Source organism: Vulpes lagopus, chromosome 4 (assembly GCF_018345385.1).
Source record: "Vulpes lagopus strain Blue_001 chromosome 4, ASM1834538v1, whole genome shotgun sequence".
In the NCBI taxonomy this organism is placed as follows: Eukaryota; Metazoa; Chordata; class Mammalia; order Carnivora; family Canidae; genus Vulpes; species Vulpes lagopus.
The window spans coordinates 40,999,133-41,016,596 of record NC_054827.1 but is presented as its reverse complement, the minus strand read 5'-3'; the positions used below and the strand labels follow the sequence as shown (position 1 = coordinate 41,016,596).

Here is a 17,464-nt window from a genome sequence, read left to right as displayed (position 1 = left end):
AGGCATCGGTCACTGCGCGGGCCGTCCACCCAGCACCCTCTGCTCCCCACAGCTGGCCTCTCCCCGCCCCCGGTGAAGGAGCACATGACCCCACACTTGGCCCCAGAGAACACACACTCCTGTCCAGCTCTCCTACAGCTGGGCATGCCTCTAGAACTGTGTTCCAGAATCTTCCTGGGGAGAGAGTAGCCCTTACCCTGGGCCCTGGTGTTGCCCCTCCCATCCCACGGAGCCCCCACCCCAAGAGTTGGGACAGGGCCATCAGGACCAGGGAGTGCACAGATGCAGCAGGTGAGGAGCCACAGGGCGCTGCCTCCCATGGAATGTCCTCTAGACGCTGCTCAACCACTGCTGTTCCCAGTTTACCATCTCCCTGGCGAACCCTGTTTATGTTTTATTTCCTCATCCTAGGCTGAGGATTACAGCATCTATAAAGCGTCAGGCCCACGCGAGGCTGGCCCCCCCCCCTTCTGGAAGAGTCCAGACTCCCGGAATCTGAGAACCTGACCTGGTGATCCACCTGGGATCCCAGATCCCCAGGTCTCTCTGCTCTGTGTCGCAGACGCCAGCCGGATCTGGCATGTTCTCGGCTCTCAAGAGCCCACAAGGCTGGGCCTAGCAGGCCCCTGGGGCTCTCCGGCCATATGTTAACACCTGTTCCCTTCCGCTCAGGATTTGGGGACACCGAGATGGGCCCTGGAAGGGAGGTCTTGTGACGAGGGGGCTCCGGGGGTACTGAGCCGCTGGTGGGGCCTCGGGTCATCCCCAGCTTTGATGGTCAGGGAGGCCCAGATCCTGCCTTTCTCTCCTGGGACCCCGACCCCCCGGGTGATTCTCACCAGTCGGGCAGATCGTCTCAGAGTCGAAAGTGCTTCCCCACCTGCGTGGAAGGCTCCGGCTTCCAGGACAGGCTGGGAGGGAGGGCGTCCGCCAGGTCCGCCATCCCTGACCTCCCCACGGAGAGGTGGCTCGATGAGAAAAGATCATTTTAAATTTCTGCCCCAGGTCACAGAACAAGTTAACAGAGTCACATCAGCGACCCGGGCCTCCAGATTTCTAGTCCGGTGTTAATTTAAATGTTAATCTGAAATCTTCACTTAAGTCACTGGAGTTTCGAGTTTATTAGAGCAGGCGGCGGGAGTGGAGCCTCATGGGGGGGTTGGCGGGTCACGTTGCCTGCCAGAGGGCGAGCCCTCCTCCCTCCTGGGCCCACCAGCCTCTTCCGTCTGTCTGCCTCCTCTCGCTGCCCGCCCTTCCTCGCTCTCTCTCCTGGAGTGAGGGGGTGGTGGCGGAGGTCGCAGCAGATGCGGGTGCTCCCTGAGGGGCTCAGGTGCTGGAGCCATCTGGAACAGGCGCACACCCTCCCAGCCCTGCAGGTAGTAAGTGACATCACGCACGTGGCCCAAAAGCCTTCACTGGCGGCTGCGGTGATAAGGGCTGCCCTCCCATGGGCCCCGAGAGCACCTGCCTGTTTCCAAGAACACAAGCAAAGTTCAAGGAAAGAGCAGAGTATAAGGCGCAGCCCAGGCCCTCAGAAGAACTGGCATTTGCCTGGAGTCGGCGAGGGCATTGATATGAAGAGGAGCCCGGGCAGTGAAGAGGCCCCTGCACGTACCTTGCCACGCAAGGAGGGGTGAGGGAGCCTGAGCAATAACCAGCCCCTCAGCCACACACGTAGCTGAACCCCAGACTCACAGACCCCAGGTCACAGCCCTGGAAGATCCTGGTCACAGGTCTGGGTGTGGCCCAGGCTCTGCATCTTTTTTTTTTAAGATTTTATTTATGTATTCATAAGAGACACACAGAGAGAGGCAGAGACACAGGCAGAGGGAGAAGCAGGCTCCATGCAGGGAGCCCAATGCAGGACTTGATCCTGGAACCCAGGGATACCGCCCTGAACCGAAGGCAGACACTCAACCGCTAAGCCACCTAGGCATCTCCTGTAGTGTGAATTTAAGGAATGATAAAGAAACACTAGCCCAGCTCCTGAGGAGGAGGATATAAAGGGCCGTGGCACGTGACAGGCTGCAGGGGTGGGCAGGCAGCAGACCCAGCGACCTGTGCAGGCAGAGCTAAGGACATGTGTCTTTAGTCCTAGCCATGTGGAACCACTGTGACATTTTGAGTAAGGTGGGACTTGGTGTGATTTGTATTTTTCAAAAATCATGTAGGCTATTGTTAGAAGAGACAGAGGGGACCAGGGTGCATGCAGGTAAGCCAGCCCATAGGCTACTGCAGTAGTCCCAGCAAGGGAGGACTGTGGCTTAGGTTGAAGTAAGAATAGAGGAGATGCAGGGAGGTTGATGAATTCAAGAGCTCTTTAAGAGGTAAGATCAGTAGATCCGTGGTGATTGGATGTGGGGATTGGGAGGACCCTTCTTGTTGCATCCCAGACACCATTTCTGTTCTAATTCCTTCTTCTGTTTAGTAAAGTACCACTTGTGTGTGGTTACCAGCAGCCATCTGTGGCCCCAAACTGGCTCCTTCCTCATTCAAACAAACCACAGTAAATTCCACGCATGTTGCCAACTATGAGTTTGGGAAGCACAGGTGTTAAAGTTCTAGCCAGAGAGACACAAGAAGGCTTTCTTCTCTTTTACAAAACAGAGACGTGTAGGAAACTCCTTCCTGCCTCTGCCTGGGAGGGGCTGGGACTGTGGCAGCCGTCAGTGGGGCCACCCACAAGCTGAGCAAGCGGGAAGGTGGAAGGGCCTGGTGGCTCATGGCACACGGACACCGCACAGGCTGCTTTACCACCCTAACTCCTCGCACGCGCTCAGCCAATGTGGTCCTCATTGTTGAAGCCACTTGGAGTTAGGGTGAATGTTGCTGGCTTGCTTCGTAAGCCTGCACTGGTGTCCCGGGGCACCCGTGACTCCGTTCACAAGTGGGGGGCCTGCACGACAAACTTATACAACCTCCTCAGGGTCCTGGAGGCCCGGAGTCCCAGGTCAGGGTGTCAGCAGGGCTGGTTCCTGCGAGGCTGTCCATTTTTGTCTTTCCTGGGTCTTCACATGGTCCTCCCTCTACTCACACACCTGTGTCTGCGTCTGATCTCTCTTCTTGGAAAGCCAGTCATACTGGGTGGTAAGTTATTGATTATAAATCATCGGTTGTTAATTATACTCCTAGTCCTCATTAAGGTTATGGTCCCCAAAGACCTCATTTCAACTTAATTAGCTCTCTGAAGACCTTATCTCCAACGGTTCCATTCTGCAGTATGAGGGGATGAGGACCACAGTATGCAAATTGGGGGGCACGGAACTTGGCAATAAGATGAAAATCTTATTTCCAAGAGTCAGGATGGCCACAGGTTGGCAGCTTTGGCATAGGTTAACTCTGCCCCTCAAAGATGTCCCAACCCTGGTTCTACCTCTTTGCAATGCTCTCAGCTTCCCCTGCACAGTTGGGCAATGTCATCTGCAGCTCCCAGCTTCCAGTCCTTGGACCCCTATGTCTAGGGTCACCAACGAGTGTCCTCACATGTCCACTTGTGTTTGTAAGGAAAGTGTTCCTAGATGTCCCCAGCATTGCTCCCACATTCACTGGCCAGACCTGGCCTAAAGCCTGGCCCAACCCAGCCACGGACATGGAAATGAGATGACAATGTTTAGCTTAAACCCAGTTGAAATGCCTCTTCTGTGGCTAGGAAGAGCGCAACCTGTCCTAGGAAGCACTTGGCCTCTCTCTAGCTGAACAAAATCTGGGATCTGTTAGCAAGGACATGCCCCACCCGGAGACCCCAGGAAATGCTCTACTCCATGATCGTCTCAGTCCTGGGCAGTGATTCAGGGAGGCAGCAGGTGGGGAGGGGTGCTGGAAAGAAGAGGCCCACCAGCTGGTGCATAGACAAAGCCCGACCCGAGGCTCTTGCAAATACCGCTGGCCATTCATCTCCCCTCTCCAACACATCACCACGGCAACCCATCCGTGTGAGCGACTCCCCATCGAGTTTTAACCCAAATTATATTTTCCAGGCCTAAAAATCAGAGTCACTGTGAGAAGGAGAACTCATTTTAACAACTTTAAGATGCTCTGGAAATGAGGCAAAGCGGAGCTGTGAACAGCGGAAGAGAAAAATCACATCATATTTTACTCAGAGCCCAAACCACAGGTCCTTTCCATCTATACCACATTGAGAAAAAAGCGATATTAGGGTGTGTTATTGGTGGCGCGTGTTTTCCAGGGAGTGTTCTAGTGTTGCTATAATTCTATTGACCTCCAGTTTTACCAAGTCACCCTTGATGTTCAGGAGGATGGCGTTTAGTTGCCCAGGGACGAGATGATTAAGATCGGCAAAAACTGTGTACTCTGGGAGGCACGTGGGTGAACCTGCAGCTGAAAGATTGCGGGAGCTAGCAAAACGCGGGTATCTGGTCAGCCTTTGGAAACCAGAAACCCAACCAACCAGAACACCCACTAGAAATCGCTTTCTTTGATTCAGGTGATTCCCCTTGATTATTCTTAGAAATTCCTTATTGTTCATTTCTTGAGTACTAAACTTGTCTTCTGTAGGACCTGACAATGTTAAGAAAAGTCTGAGAAATCGGTCACTTAGCTGTTTTCACAAGCCAAGAACATGGCATGGCTATTTGAGTGGGGCTCCCATGTTCTGGGTCCCTGTTCATTGAAACCACGCACGACGTGACTATGGATCACTCTGGACCTGTCCATAGGGGAGCTAGAGCCTTCCCTGCAAGGGGACAGTGGGTTTCATCTGTGGAGTACTTCCTGCCTCCACACTGTGCTGGTCACCCCCACCCCCCACACCATCCCACCGAAGCCTACAGGAGACTCTACAGTTGGTACTGTTGTCATCCTAGATGGGGAAACTGAGTCTTAGAGCTGGTAAGTGTCGTGCTTCTGGTCACGCAAGGCTGTAGAGCCAAGATTCAAGAGCAGGTGCATCTCCAGAATTCACCCTCACTTCTCCCAAACACCAGGTGTTGATGCCCTTGATGATGGGTGAGTGCTGGCATGTGGGCTGCCTCGGAGGATGACGGTGAGAGCACGCTTACATCCTCACAACCCCATCATCTTGTGAGGGCTCTGGAAAGACCCTCGCAGGGTCCATCATCTTCATTGAAAAGGCATGGTCCTAGGAAGATGCTGAGATGCAGGACGTAGTGTGAGTTCTACTAAGTCGACTACAAAGTAACGTGGGCTGACGTCATCTCCTGCACAGTGAGCCCAACTACCTGGGTCAACAGCTTTCCCATAACCAGGGGTCACTCCGGTCCTGCCAAGAGGAGCCTTACTTACACGCCTCTTTTGAAAGACACCTGTTTTTCCTAGGAAGAAAGCAGTTCCCCCATAAAGTGTCCAAATGTTCCCATGTCGGTTCCAGTAAGGCCACGGCTCTCAGGCCTGATGGGGAAGCCCCTCTGTCTCCCAGGGAAAGCCAGGAAGCATTTTGTCAGCTCGCCCATCATCAAGGGCATCAACACCTGGGTGGCTCAGTGGTTGAGCATCCGCCTTTGGCTCAGGTCATGATCCTCGGGTCCTAGGATCGAGTCCCACATTGGGCTCCCTACGAGGAGCCTACTTTTCCCTCTGCCTGTGTCTCTGCCTCTCTCTCTGTGTCTCTCATGAATAAATAAATAAAATCTTAAAAAAAAAATCTGGTCCAGTGGGGTAAGTCAGGAAAGTGGGAAGGAGGCAGGATATAGGTGGGCAAAGATGAGCCCCTGGCCAACCGCTTTGCCACACCAGCTGCCCATGAGACCCTCCGCCCAGATGGAGAACCTCATGAAACAGCCCACCACCATTTCTGCAAACAAAACAAAGACAATAATCATACGCAGCTTTGTTTTTTTTAACCAGGGTGAATAACTCTCACAGTCTCCACTTGTAAAATGCTGTCGTATGGTTCTAAGCATAGATGCAAATCAGAGCAGGAAAAATGATGTCAAAAGCAGCCATCACGTGTCTCATGTGTATCACACAGACCTATGTAAAAGCAGGTTCACGTTTTTATTTTTATTTTTTTAAGTTTATTTATTTATTTTTAAATGTTTTATTTATTTATTCATGAGAGACACATACAGAGAGAGGCAGAGACAAGCAGAGGGAGAAGCAGGCTCCCAGCAGGGAGCCTGGTGTGGGACTCTATTCTGGATTCAGAGATCACGGCCTGAGCTGAAGGCAGACACTCAACCGCTGAGCCACCCAGGTGTCCCTGGTTCACGTTTTTAAATCAAGCACCAAGGAGTCAGAGAAAGACCCACAGATCATTGCCACCGCCACTGCCACCAACATTGCTCTTTGAGCATCTGTGAGCAGGATTCTCAGGACACAAAACCTGCCCTCACCTTAACTCGGGGGTGCAAAGTAAACACAAAGCAGCCTCTCATCTTCCCTAGAGAGGGAGGGCACAGGGGCAGCAGTGGAGGGCGGCCTGAGGCGCGAACAGCAGGGAGAATGCAGTCCTTGCTGGGGAAGCCTGTCTTTACCCTCCAGACAAAGGTAAGGCTGAAGGGTAGAGTCAGGGAAGGGATTCTCCTGACAACTGCAAAGGATATTTAAAGAAAAGAAGGTAAGTTACGGGGCATGTCTTTAGCCCCCTGCCCATGCTGTGTGCAATGCTTGCTGGCCCGCACCTGGCCTCTGGGCTCAGATACCTGACGTGCCAATGGACTGTGGTGGGAGTGCCAATGGTCAGCTCTGAGCCTGTGCCTCCAAGCCATCGTTTATCTCCGCTTGCCCTGGGGCACCAACAGTGTTGCTAGAAAAGAACAGATCCCAAGCCGTTCATGGGCCAAAGGAGGAGGAGTCCCATCCGGCACATACAAGGACCCACTCTACCCCTTTGAGCTGTCCACAGACCCCCTGCCAATTGGCAGGCTTGTGAGAAGAACACTGTTGAGGCTTTGTGGAATGTTTTGTTACACAGCAATAGCTGACTGGCACAGTTTTAAGAAAGATGTGTGAATGGGGGATGAGGAAGGGAAATTAGGTTATAAAAGCGAATTGGTTTATGCACAGACATCACACTGTCTCATCTGTGCCCCGCAAGCTTGGACATCTCATCAGTCATCAGTCACATTTGGAAAGAAACTCCTTTGAAATGTACATTCAAATTAATTAAGAATTGAGAACCCAGAGGCTGGGGGTGGATGCAAGGTGTTAGATTTTCGTTGTTGTTGTTGTTGTTATTTGTCTGTTATAGGTCCGGTAGCCTATAGCACAGCATGGGGGAGACAGCCATCTAGAAAGATCCGCAGATGTTTTCATTTCTTTCAAATAAACTGAGTAAGTCTGTGTTGGCATCCACAGCAATGCCACTGCCTCAGCGGGCATCTGGGAACTGCACTTAGACGTGGCCCCTCTCCAGAGACATGGTGACTGCCCCTCATTCCCCGGCCCGTGGGAGGGGGTGCTCCCCGATGCCCCGGCTCTGGGTGGGGCCAAAGCTCACGGACAGTGAGCACCATGCAGGTGCCGTTCTGGGGTCCAGGCCTGCATTCTGGTCAGGACCCAACGTGCTCCAAGTGCCTGCAACCCCGGGGGCTGCCATGTGGCACACACATGGGCTCAGGGGTCACTTGTCACCCACCCCTGAGACACAGGGATTTCGCCCATCATGTGAAAAAGATGAGAACCACATTCTGAGGGGAAAAGAAAAAAAGCACAAAGGAACAAATTGCCTGCATCAGGGCTCCCTGTGATATGGAGCTGGCAAGTGGACTGGTGGTCTGATCACAGGCCTGCCCCGTTGAAGGGACCCCCAGGAGCCAGACCCCACAGGCCCAGAACCAGAGACCCCCACATAGAAAGCACAAGGAAAGGCCAAGAAGTCACCTGCTATTGGGGCTTCTGGGCAGGTGACCTGCACCCTGAAGTGGCTATGACCCCAGTTCCTAAGACACAGGCTGGTGGGCGGATGGGATCTCAGGGGCACTGTGTCACTGTCTGGGAAAGTTTACTGATCTGTGAACAGGCCCTGCCTCCCTGTTTCACACTGGGTCTCGCAAATGACACAGCCAATCCCATTAAGGGGACCCAGCGACCCACAACTGACTGCCGGCTCAGAGCAGGGGTCAAAGTGGAAAGCCAGACCCCTGCACCTGGCCAGGCTGGGGACCTGGGTACTGGGGCCAGGTGAGGTGGGAGCCACGGCTCTGGGATGCCCGCAGTGGTCAGACCGGAGGGCTAGTGGGGAGCCCCCAAGCCAGGTGCCGGGCAGGCCAGCGGGAGACATGGATTCCTGCCAAGCCAGGGTGCCAGCCTCCTGCTATGTCACATCAAATACAGTGACCTCCCTGCGAGCAAGTGCTCTCACCCACAGTTCTTCTATTTTAAGATTGATTGATTGATTGATTTTAGAGAGACAGAGAGAGTGAGAGAGCTAGCAGGAGGGAAGGGCAGAGGGAGGAGAATCTGAAGCCGACTCACTGCTGGGCATGGAGCCTGATGTAGGGCTCAATCTCACAACCATGAGACCATGACCTTGGATGAAATGAAGAGTCAGAGGCTCGACCCCGACTGGGCCGCCCAGGCTCCTATCACCCATAGTCCTGGGTGGGGCCCTGAGGCAGAGTCTGCTGGTGGGAAGCAGTCAGGACTCAAACGGGAAAACCAAGGGGAAAATCTGGAGCCCCCGTGTGCTGACCAGGCCATGGGCAATGACGGGGCCACCAGGTGCCGGGGGAGGCGAGAGAGGCAAGGCCCCAGGACAGGGCCGAGGGGAGGCCAGCGAGCTCCTGGCGCAGCCGCCGCCCTGAGCGTCTCTCAGCAGGAAGGCTTGTCGGAGGGCGTGAGGGCTCCCGTCCTTTTGGAGAAGGCGGCTCCACGGCGCGAAGTCACCACGCACGGGGCAGCTCTCACCCCCAGAAGGACACCCATGAGTCACCCTTCCCCAGGGACACGGGACGGACGAGATCTTTACCATCGCCCGGTCCTGGATGAACTTGTTAAAGCATTTTTAGTTTAATGAAAACATTAGATCAATTCCTAGCAGTGATAGTTGTCATTAAATCAATAGCCTGTGTGGGCCGTCACGCTGACAGCTGACACACTCGCGTGAAGGTCTGCTCACAACGGTGGAGACGCCGAGTGCCCTCTGCGAGGCGGTCGGCTGGGGGCGGGGAAGGCGGGAGGAGATAAGGATCTGCTCCGTCCGCCTTCTGCAGCCCTCGAGGAGAGGGAAAGAGGTGACTGTGACCGTCTCCGTGTCACAGACGTCCTGAGAACAGCAGGACAGCGACGCAGGTGCTTCATTAAGAAATGCGTTTGCACAGATTTCTTGCGTGGTAGGGCCAGGGCAGTGCTCTGATTATGCCTGCAGTGTTCACACCCAGTAGGATCCCCACCACCAACTCCATCTTTGTCTCTTCTCCAAATGAGTCAAACAGACCAAAGAGAGTCAGGGAAGGTAGAGGCAAAACTAAACTCTGTGACGGGAGCCTGGTGTGAGCCCTGAGGACAAGCGGTAGCCATTTGTGGGGCTCTGCTCCCCAGGATGGGTGCCCCGACCGCAGCTAACACAGCCACTGAGCAGGATGTGGGTGTCAGGAATGCCCAGCCTGGGTCCAGCTGATGTTTCCCGCTTTCTCAGAGGGCTTCCGCTAGTAAGAGAGAGGGCGCTGCTCTAGGATGACCAGCGCAAGGTATGTAGGATGCCAGGGCACCCGGGAGAGTGAAGACCATACACACCCATCACACGTACGCTTGGGCACACCTCCCCGAGTGCACACACTCTGTGGGCAGAACCTGGGGTGTGAACCAGATCACCATGGGGTCTTTTGCAGGCAGAGCAGCGGAGACCCTGGGGTCAGAGCCTGGCAGGGTGGACATCTGTAGGTGAGTGCGGGGACCCCAGGAGCTCTGGGCCTCTGGAAACAGGTAGATGAGGGTGTGAAGCTCTGGGGGCCCAGTCCAAGTGGGAAAAGGTCCATTTGGAGAAGCAGAATGAGCTAGAAAGTTTGAATCACTGGCAAGACATAAGCAAATTGACTTACTTGCTAGATGGCACCTGGAAAATGCAAATGGATCCCCTGAAAGAGAACTAGGGACAGAGAGAATTCAGTAGAGTGTCTGATTACAAATTTATATATAAAGATACAAATTTCCTAAGTACAAATATTAGCTAATTAGGAGGCATGAAGGAAGAGAACTCATGAACCCTGGCAATAACAAGAAAGACACAACAGCTTGAAAGAAACTGAAAAACAAGCATTTTAGGGCCATGAAATCAGTCCATACGAGTCTCTGATGGTAGATCCATGACATCGTACACCTGTCCACACCACGCATGAGCTCTGAGGCCCACCGTGGACTCTGGGCGATGATGGGCAGAGCAGGTGAATGTCCACTCTGACGAGGGCATTGATAGTGAGGGAGGCAGTGGGGGCGAGGGGTTATGGGAGCTCTCCGCACCCAAATTTTGCTGTGGACCTAAAACTGCCCTAAAAAAATGATCTAGTTAGCAGCACCCAGCTGGCCCAGTGGGTTGAGCGTTGGACGTTTGACCCCGGCTCAGGTCTTGATCTTGGGGTCATGAGTTCAGGCCCTGCCTTGCAGCCTACTTTAAAAGAAAAAAGGTCTATTTAAAAGGAAAACAGGGGCGCCTGGATGGTTCAGTGGGTTGAGCATCTGCCTTGGGTTCAGGTCATGACCTCGGGGTCCTGGGATCCAGTCCCATGTCAGACCCTGCTCAATGGGGAGCCTGCTTCTCCCTCTGCTCCTTCCCCTCCTAGTGCTCTCTTTCTCACTCTCTCTCTCAAATAAATAAATAAAATCTTTTTTTAAATAAATAAAATCTTAAAAAAAAAGGAAAAAAGAAAACAAGTGTGTGGGGCCTGTGTCAGGAAAACCCTTAGCTCTACCAGGAAACTGTAAGAGCTGAATAAAGGAGCAAAAGGAGAAGGAATAAAGGAATAAAGGAATAAAGGAGAAGAGTTGTTGGTGAGGGAGGCTTACCATAGTGAAGATGGAAATTCTCCCTAAGCTGGTCTGTACATGTTCAAGGAGAAACTCAAAAGACAAAAGCTGAAAGCACACTTGAGATGCATCCAGGAAGAGCCATGGCTCCTGCAGATCTCCGGGTGCACCCCATCTCCTTCACAGGCCCCCGGTCACCTCCCCTGTGTGCCCATTCAATGGTACTTGGCGAGCGCCCGCCACGGGATCTATCTTATTAAAGGATCCGCCAGCCCTGCAGCAGGCAGGACCAAGTTCATGCTTATAGGGAGCTCTGGGTCCAGCGCAAGGTGACAATTAGCTAGTGAAGGAGGAGGTGACAATGACAGTGTGGGCGCCGGGGGCTCAGTGGGTTAAGTGTCTGACTCCTGGTTCCAGTTCAGATTCTGATGTCAGGGTAATGAGATCGAGCCCTGTGATGGGTTCCAGGATCCATGGGGCCTGCTTGATATGCTCTCTCTCTCCCTCTCCCTCTGCACTTCCCCAACCCCTTGTGCACGTGCACACTCTCTACAATCAATCAGTCAGTTAATCAATCAAGAATGACAGCTGCACACTGCCACAGCTGCTCCGAAGGGACTGGGTTTTGAGATTAGGAGGTAGGAGGGCCTTTATGGATGGCAGATTTCTGCTTCGTAAGGTACTGCCAAGCAGTGCTAACTAGAGACCCCCCAATAGAATGACTCAGAGATGCTGCAGCATGTTGGGGGGGTCAGAATTCAGAGGTGAGAGGCCCAGGGCAGGTGGGTGGTGCCCATCTCAGGTTCCAGGAGGCTCCCCCTGGGCAGCGGGGAGAGGCGTGGGAAGGAAGGCAAGCCGCCCTGAAGCGCAGTCCACTCACAAAGCACACAGGCAGCCGATGGCCCCGGAAGCTGGGAGCTGCGGCCTTCAGCAGGATGCTCACGCACCCTGGAAGGCTTGGCTGGAGGAGGGGGCTCTGTCCCAACAGGGCAGTTGGAGGAGTGACCGATCAGCCTCAGTCTCAGCCTCGGATGCCTGTCTGAGGAGCTGACATTTGAGCAAAGGGCCCAAGGAGGAGAATGAGACAGCCTAAGGAGAACATTCTAGAACACCAGAGCAAAGCCTCTTGGCAGGGCCCCAGGGCAGAGGTTTGGGAAGGGAGGTCAAAACAGCAAAGAGCCAGGTGACGGGGGCGGGGGGGGGTGGTCACAGGCCACAGTAAGGAGAGGGATTTTATTCTGAAGGAGCAGTGACTGCTGAAGACTTCAAGAATGGACTAAAATAAAAAAAAATAAAGTCACTTGGCTTCGTGTAGAGAATGGGTTGGAGGGGCTGGGAGGGATGTGGAAGCTGATTGGGGTCCAAGAAAGTGAGAGATGATGATGGCTTCCCTGGAATGAGAAGTGGGTGGCCTCATACATCCTTGCAATGGGCAATGGGGCGAATCCTGGGAGAAGAGTGGGGCAAAGAGTCGCAGGTGCCTCTTGGCTCTTCGCTCCTGACCTGGGTGGCAGGTGAGCCACTCGGTGAGCCTGGGGAGCAGGTGACCCAGGTGAGGAGCAGAGTCCCGGCACCCGCCCGCCGTGGACATGTGAGCGTGGGGCTCCAGGTGGGCATCGGTGCCATAGCTGGGACTGACTCAGGGAAGGGCCATGTGGGGAGGGGCGTGGTGACCGGCGCCGAGGCCCTTGCCTGGATCACCGACGTCACGACAGTGTGTGGATTCCCCGCACAGAGAAAGGACGTCCTGCTTCTGGGGAGGAGCAGCGTGGGCCCTTGCCCCTCCTCTACAGACACGGCTGTGCAGGATGGCACTGCCATCGTGCCTGCACCTGGCAGGGGAGGAAGGGGCTTCCTGGGTCGGGGAGCTCAGGATCCTCCTCCTGAGACAGTGGGCACCGTCTAAGGAGGGGCTCACCCCTGCTGCAGGAAGACCACCTCAGGAGCGCACGGAGGCCCTCCTAGCAGGGGCCGCTGGCACAGGCGCGGTGGCTTCCGCTGCTACCCCTGCCACGTCGCCCCACCCCCCGGGGCCAGCCAGCTGCCATCTGCCTTTTACCCTCAGCCGCCAGGCTGGCAGCCTGATGACATGGAGGGTGACCGACGTCTTGGGTCAGGCTCCCTGAGCTCATGACGGTGGCCTGACATTCGGGGCCCGGAGCACCACGGCCTGATAGTAAGCATCAAATATGTGGAAAACACGCTCCTGGCCAACGCGGTCATATCGCAATAAAACCGCGGCCGCCGGTCTCACAGCTAAGACCTACGGGCCTTGCCTGCGCCAGGGGGCTCCTGGGAGACCAGGCGTCACGTGTGCACGCTGGCTTCCACCTGCAGAGGTCCGGGCTCTCTGCGCGGGGTCATCTCACTGAGACCGTGCAGAGCCGCCACGCCAGGGCAGTGGGCGACACGCGAGCCCCAACCTGGAGACCAGGGCAGCGGGGGAGCCCCCGAGCAGCGCGGGAGGAGAGGCCGGGGTGTGCACCCGAAAACCAGGAGGGCGTGACGGCAGAGACTCGGAGCGGGCAGCGGTCAGGAGGGCCGGGCTCTGGCAGCCCCAGGGTGAGGCCGATGGTCCCCCGAGTCTGGCAGTATAGACGCCATGGCCGTGTAGACGGCACGGGTTCCTGCTTCTTCCATTGGCCCGTTCACCTGACGCTTGCCCGTGTGTCACCTCGTTCCATCTACAGCTTCTCCCCACAAAGACTTGCAGTTCCTGTCTCTGTGGTGCCTGGGGGTGCAAAGGTCTGCTGGCTGCCAGAGTCGCGCAGCAATGCAAGCGAGCGCAGCGCCTGAGAAGAGCCGCAGGCCTGCCCGGATGGGAACCCAGGCACTGCCTCCAGGGAATGACCTCGCCCAAACAGTGGGGGTTTGCTTCAGTTTCCTTGGCAGATGCGAGTAATAAGCCCACCCACCAGTGTTTGGCTGAGTCCCTCCCTGGAACGCAGGAGTAGGGTCAGAGAGCGGAGGATACGTGACTGTGGGTGGCAGGGGTGCAGTCCTTCCAGACCCCGGGACGCTGCAGGGAGCGGGGCTCTGCAAACCGCAGCCCACACGTCAAATCCAGCCTGCTGCCTGATTTTATAAATACAACTTGATTCCGGGGCACCGGTGGGGCGAAGCATCAGACTCTTGGTTTCATCTCAGGTCATGATCTCATAGGTCGTGGGATTGTTGGATGGAGCCCTGTGTCGGGCTCCACGCTAAGGGGAGTATCTGCTTGTCCCTCTCCCTCTGCTCCTTCCCCTGCTCTCTCTCTCTCTCTCTCTCTCTCTCTATCACAAATAAATAAAATCTAAAAATAAATAAATAAAGCTTTATTTGAACATGGTTGCATCCACCTGTTTGCATGTTTTCTCTGTGGCAGGTGCTGGGGGACCATTGATAGGTTGGCGGCCCTGCAGCTCATAGGCTGTGACAGGTCCGAGGCAGGCAAACCGGGCCAAACGTGGGCATGATATAAATGCTGGACACAGAAGTCTACCTTCGTCAGCTTTCACTGCTCCTGGCCTCCCCGCAGAGCCGGCCCAGAGCAACCTGCATCCATGGAAGGGCTTCAGAAGGAAGGTCACCGGCCCCGGGGCCCCAGGAGAAGAACCACGTCCCCAGCCGTCTGCTCCACCAACAGTCACTGGCAGCAAAGGACCAGGATTGAGGGGAAAGTGCCAAGAATGCTGATGGCGTGCATTTTATTGTTAACATGACTCCGAGAATGAGGGCAGGCAGGGTTGCTTCCTTCGCCCCGCGGGGAAAGTTTTCTGTATTCTGCTTCTCTCCAGCACAGAACTAGGAGAATTGCTGCAGGGCACAGAATAGCCACGTCGCATCAACTGTCAGCGTTCAGGGCCCTTCGTGAAAGGGAGGTGAGGTTCTATGGGGCGGAAGGGGGCGTCCCCTCCCTGGTCTCCCGAAATGAATTTGCTTCAAAGAGAAGGAAACCCACAAATAGGTTCTCCAAGAGCGAAACAGGGTGAGAGAGAGGAACGAGAGACAGAACTTGGGGTGGGGGTTTTCCCAAGTGGAGCAGGGCTGGCCTGGAGGAGCCAGTGACACCACAGAGAGCCACCCTCAGCCCCTCTGCCATGCCTCAGTTTCTCTCCAGCTCCCTCAGCGACGCCCAGGCCCTGGAGACAGACTTCCTCAGGCTCCACACTGCTTCTCAGAGCCTTTGCTCCTGCGCGTCCCTGCGAGCCCCAGCCCTGCACGGCGCGTCCGAGGCACGCCAACAAGTAAGGAAGTGTGAGCACCCCCCATACGTGTCTGTCTAGAGTTTTCCGCGTAGGCTCTGAAGCACCTTCACATACCATGTATGGTTTTAAGATAAAATACACATAAGTAAAGGGTCTAAGGCTGCCTTCCGGGTCCCCTGAGGGTCTTCACCCTCCCTCAGAGCACACACTTCAGGCTGGAGAGCCTAGACCAGGCTGGGGGACCCCGCTTGGTCTGCTCCACCCCATGTGCTTCTGTGGACAATTGCACCAGAAAAGAGGGGTCTCTTGCTACAAAGAATTTTGAAAACCACCCATCTAGACGGGTCCAAACACCGTGGTTTTTTGTTTTTTTTTTTTTTGTCAGAGCTCACTCATCCAGTGCCTCCTCCTCTGGGAGCGTGGCCCCGCCCTGGATCACCCCGGCTATCCTTGCCTGCCCTCCCAGGCTCTGTTACACATTTGCATTTGAGCAGGAACTTTCTGGAGGCGATCTGAGTAGAGAAATGGCGTCAGGCATTGGGTCCAGACAAAGGATGATATGGTTCGGGTCAGGGGAGTCTCTTGCTTCATCTCACATCACCCCACTTCGGAGCTGCCTGATCATGTGTGGGGCAGGAGGGGACCAGGTCTGAGGCTATGTGGTAAAGGGGAGATGATGGGCCCTGTGAACAGAGCGCCCGCCACGCCCGCAGCACTCAGGGCACCTCTCCAGCCCTGGCTCACACGGCTGGGGGCTCCCGGCCCCACCCCATCTCCCCATCTCCAGCTCCTGGCCACACAGTGCACCCCAGTCCTGGAGCCGGGCCAGGGAAGCCAACATAGGTCAGAGAAGTGACCTCTAAGTGCCAGAGTAGAGCTTGGACAGGCAGGAGCGGCCTGCCTCCCACCAGAGACCCCAGGGCCACACCACGGGCCGCAGAGCATGAAGAAGTCCACTCAGAGGTAGACTCGAGGGTGAATCCAACATCAGCCAGGAGCATCCAGGCTTCCGTCCCAGCACAGGAGGCCACTCGGGTTCTAGGGCCCCGTCCCACTCAGAAGGGCAGTCAAAGCACTGCCATCTGTATTCAGTCCCCGGCTTCTCACGCCCATTACCTCGTGTGACAGAAAGAATGCCCCTTCTACCTTTATCCTCCTGATAAGAAAACCCAAATTCACCTGTGGAGTCTAGAGTCCACAGGCCAAAGTTACGGCCAGAAAACCTGCAAGGGTACTTGCTGAAGTGGGTCGTAAGAGAAGTCACCCCAGTGCTCCAGGGTACATGTGCCGGCTTGACCCCCATAACTGACCTTGCACCCCCAAGTCCACCCCGAAAAGGAGGCCAAGAGGTGAAGTGGCTGCACCCGCCCACAGAGCCACGGTAGGCAGGGGAGGCTCAGCCAGCTCCAAAGCAGGACTGGGGCCTGGGCCTTGTTAGCACCCCAGGGAACTTCTTGGTTGGGTGCCTGGGGGCAGAGGAGAGGGCTGGCCAGCCCCCACACTCACCTCCACAGAGCACGTCGGGATCCTGAGCAGCCACGGCCTGCGCAGGCCACACCAGCAGGGCCAGCAGGGCCACAGACAGCAGCACCAGCCCCATGCTTCACGGCCAACCTCTCCGGAGCTGGCCTGCTCCTGGGTGCCCGCAAGGAGTTGCAGGTGTCACCTTGTTGCCTGGAGACCCGTGCCCGCCCTGCAGGTGCCACACCTGCACCTGCCACCAGGTCCTGGCAGCTGTTCACTGCCCTGCTGGCCCCATCCCTGCCCCCCCCCACCTCCACCCCCATCCCAGGTCCCTGAGCTCCATCCCGGTCTGTGGTTCTGTCTTCAGTTCCCACACCCACCCCAGGTCCCCTCACCCCCAGACCTGCTGTCCAGGTCAGCTGGTCCAGGTCACAGGTGCAGACAGCCCTTGGGAGCTACAGCAGGCTCTGGTGCACACACTCCTGAGTGCAGAGCCTCACCATGCAGGTGAAGGTGTGCGTTCACACTGGTCACATGGCACCTACTGGCCTTATTCTCAGCACTGCTACAAAGGCAGAGGAAATGTGCTCCGGGGGGCTCTGAGAAGTGCCTAGAAGTGGTCAGGTCCCCCACAGTTGTCCTCTCCAGGCTCCTGCAGGGACTCTTGCCCTATTCCCTTACCCCATTCCTCAGTGTTCCCTGTCCTTCTGTTGGTCCTGTTCCTTCCCACCTGTCCCCACCCATCCCAGAACCAGGTACAGGGAAAAGGATGATGCATTTAGTCTCATATTTACATTTTAACAGGACACTGCTTTGATTAATGAGCGGGGCATCTTTTTATTCAAATGAGTCTCATGGAAATCCTGGTATGAAAAGCAGTGGAGCTATGAGCCTCCTCCCATTAGTGGGTCTCCCCCCACTCATTCCTC

The 17,464-nt window shown here is 55.5% G+C and overlaps 1 protein-coding gene across 2 annotated transcripts in view; it reads right to left on the bottom strand.

The window, feature by feature from the left end:
* LOC121489884 (protein canopy homolog 1-like) overlaps positions 1-17,152 on the bottom strand; it is a 48,468-nt gene extending 31,316 nt beyond the window's left edge. Inside the window, exons 1-2 of one of the 2 annotated variants that reach the window (XM_041753321.1) lie at positions 16,939-17,152; positions 16,578-16,706 (exon numbers count right to left, since the gene is read on the bottom strand). In XM_041753321.1, coding sequence (XP_041609255.1) covers positions 16,578-16,671 — 94 coding nt within the window. In that variant the 5' untranslated portion in view covers positions 16,672-16,706; positions 16,939-17,152. Of the gene's footprint in view, positions 1-16,577; positions 16,786-16,938 lie in introns of those variants that run through there. The other variant, XM_041753322.1, reaches the window with a different exon arrangement.
* Between the last annotated feature and the right edge of the window lie 312 nt (positions 17,153-17,464).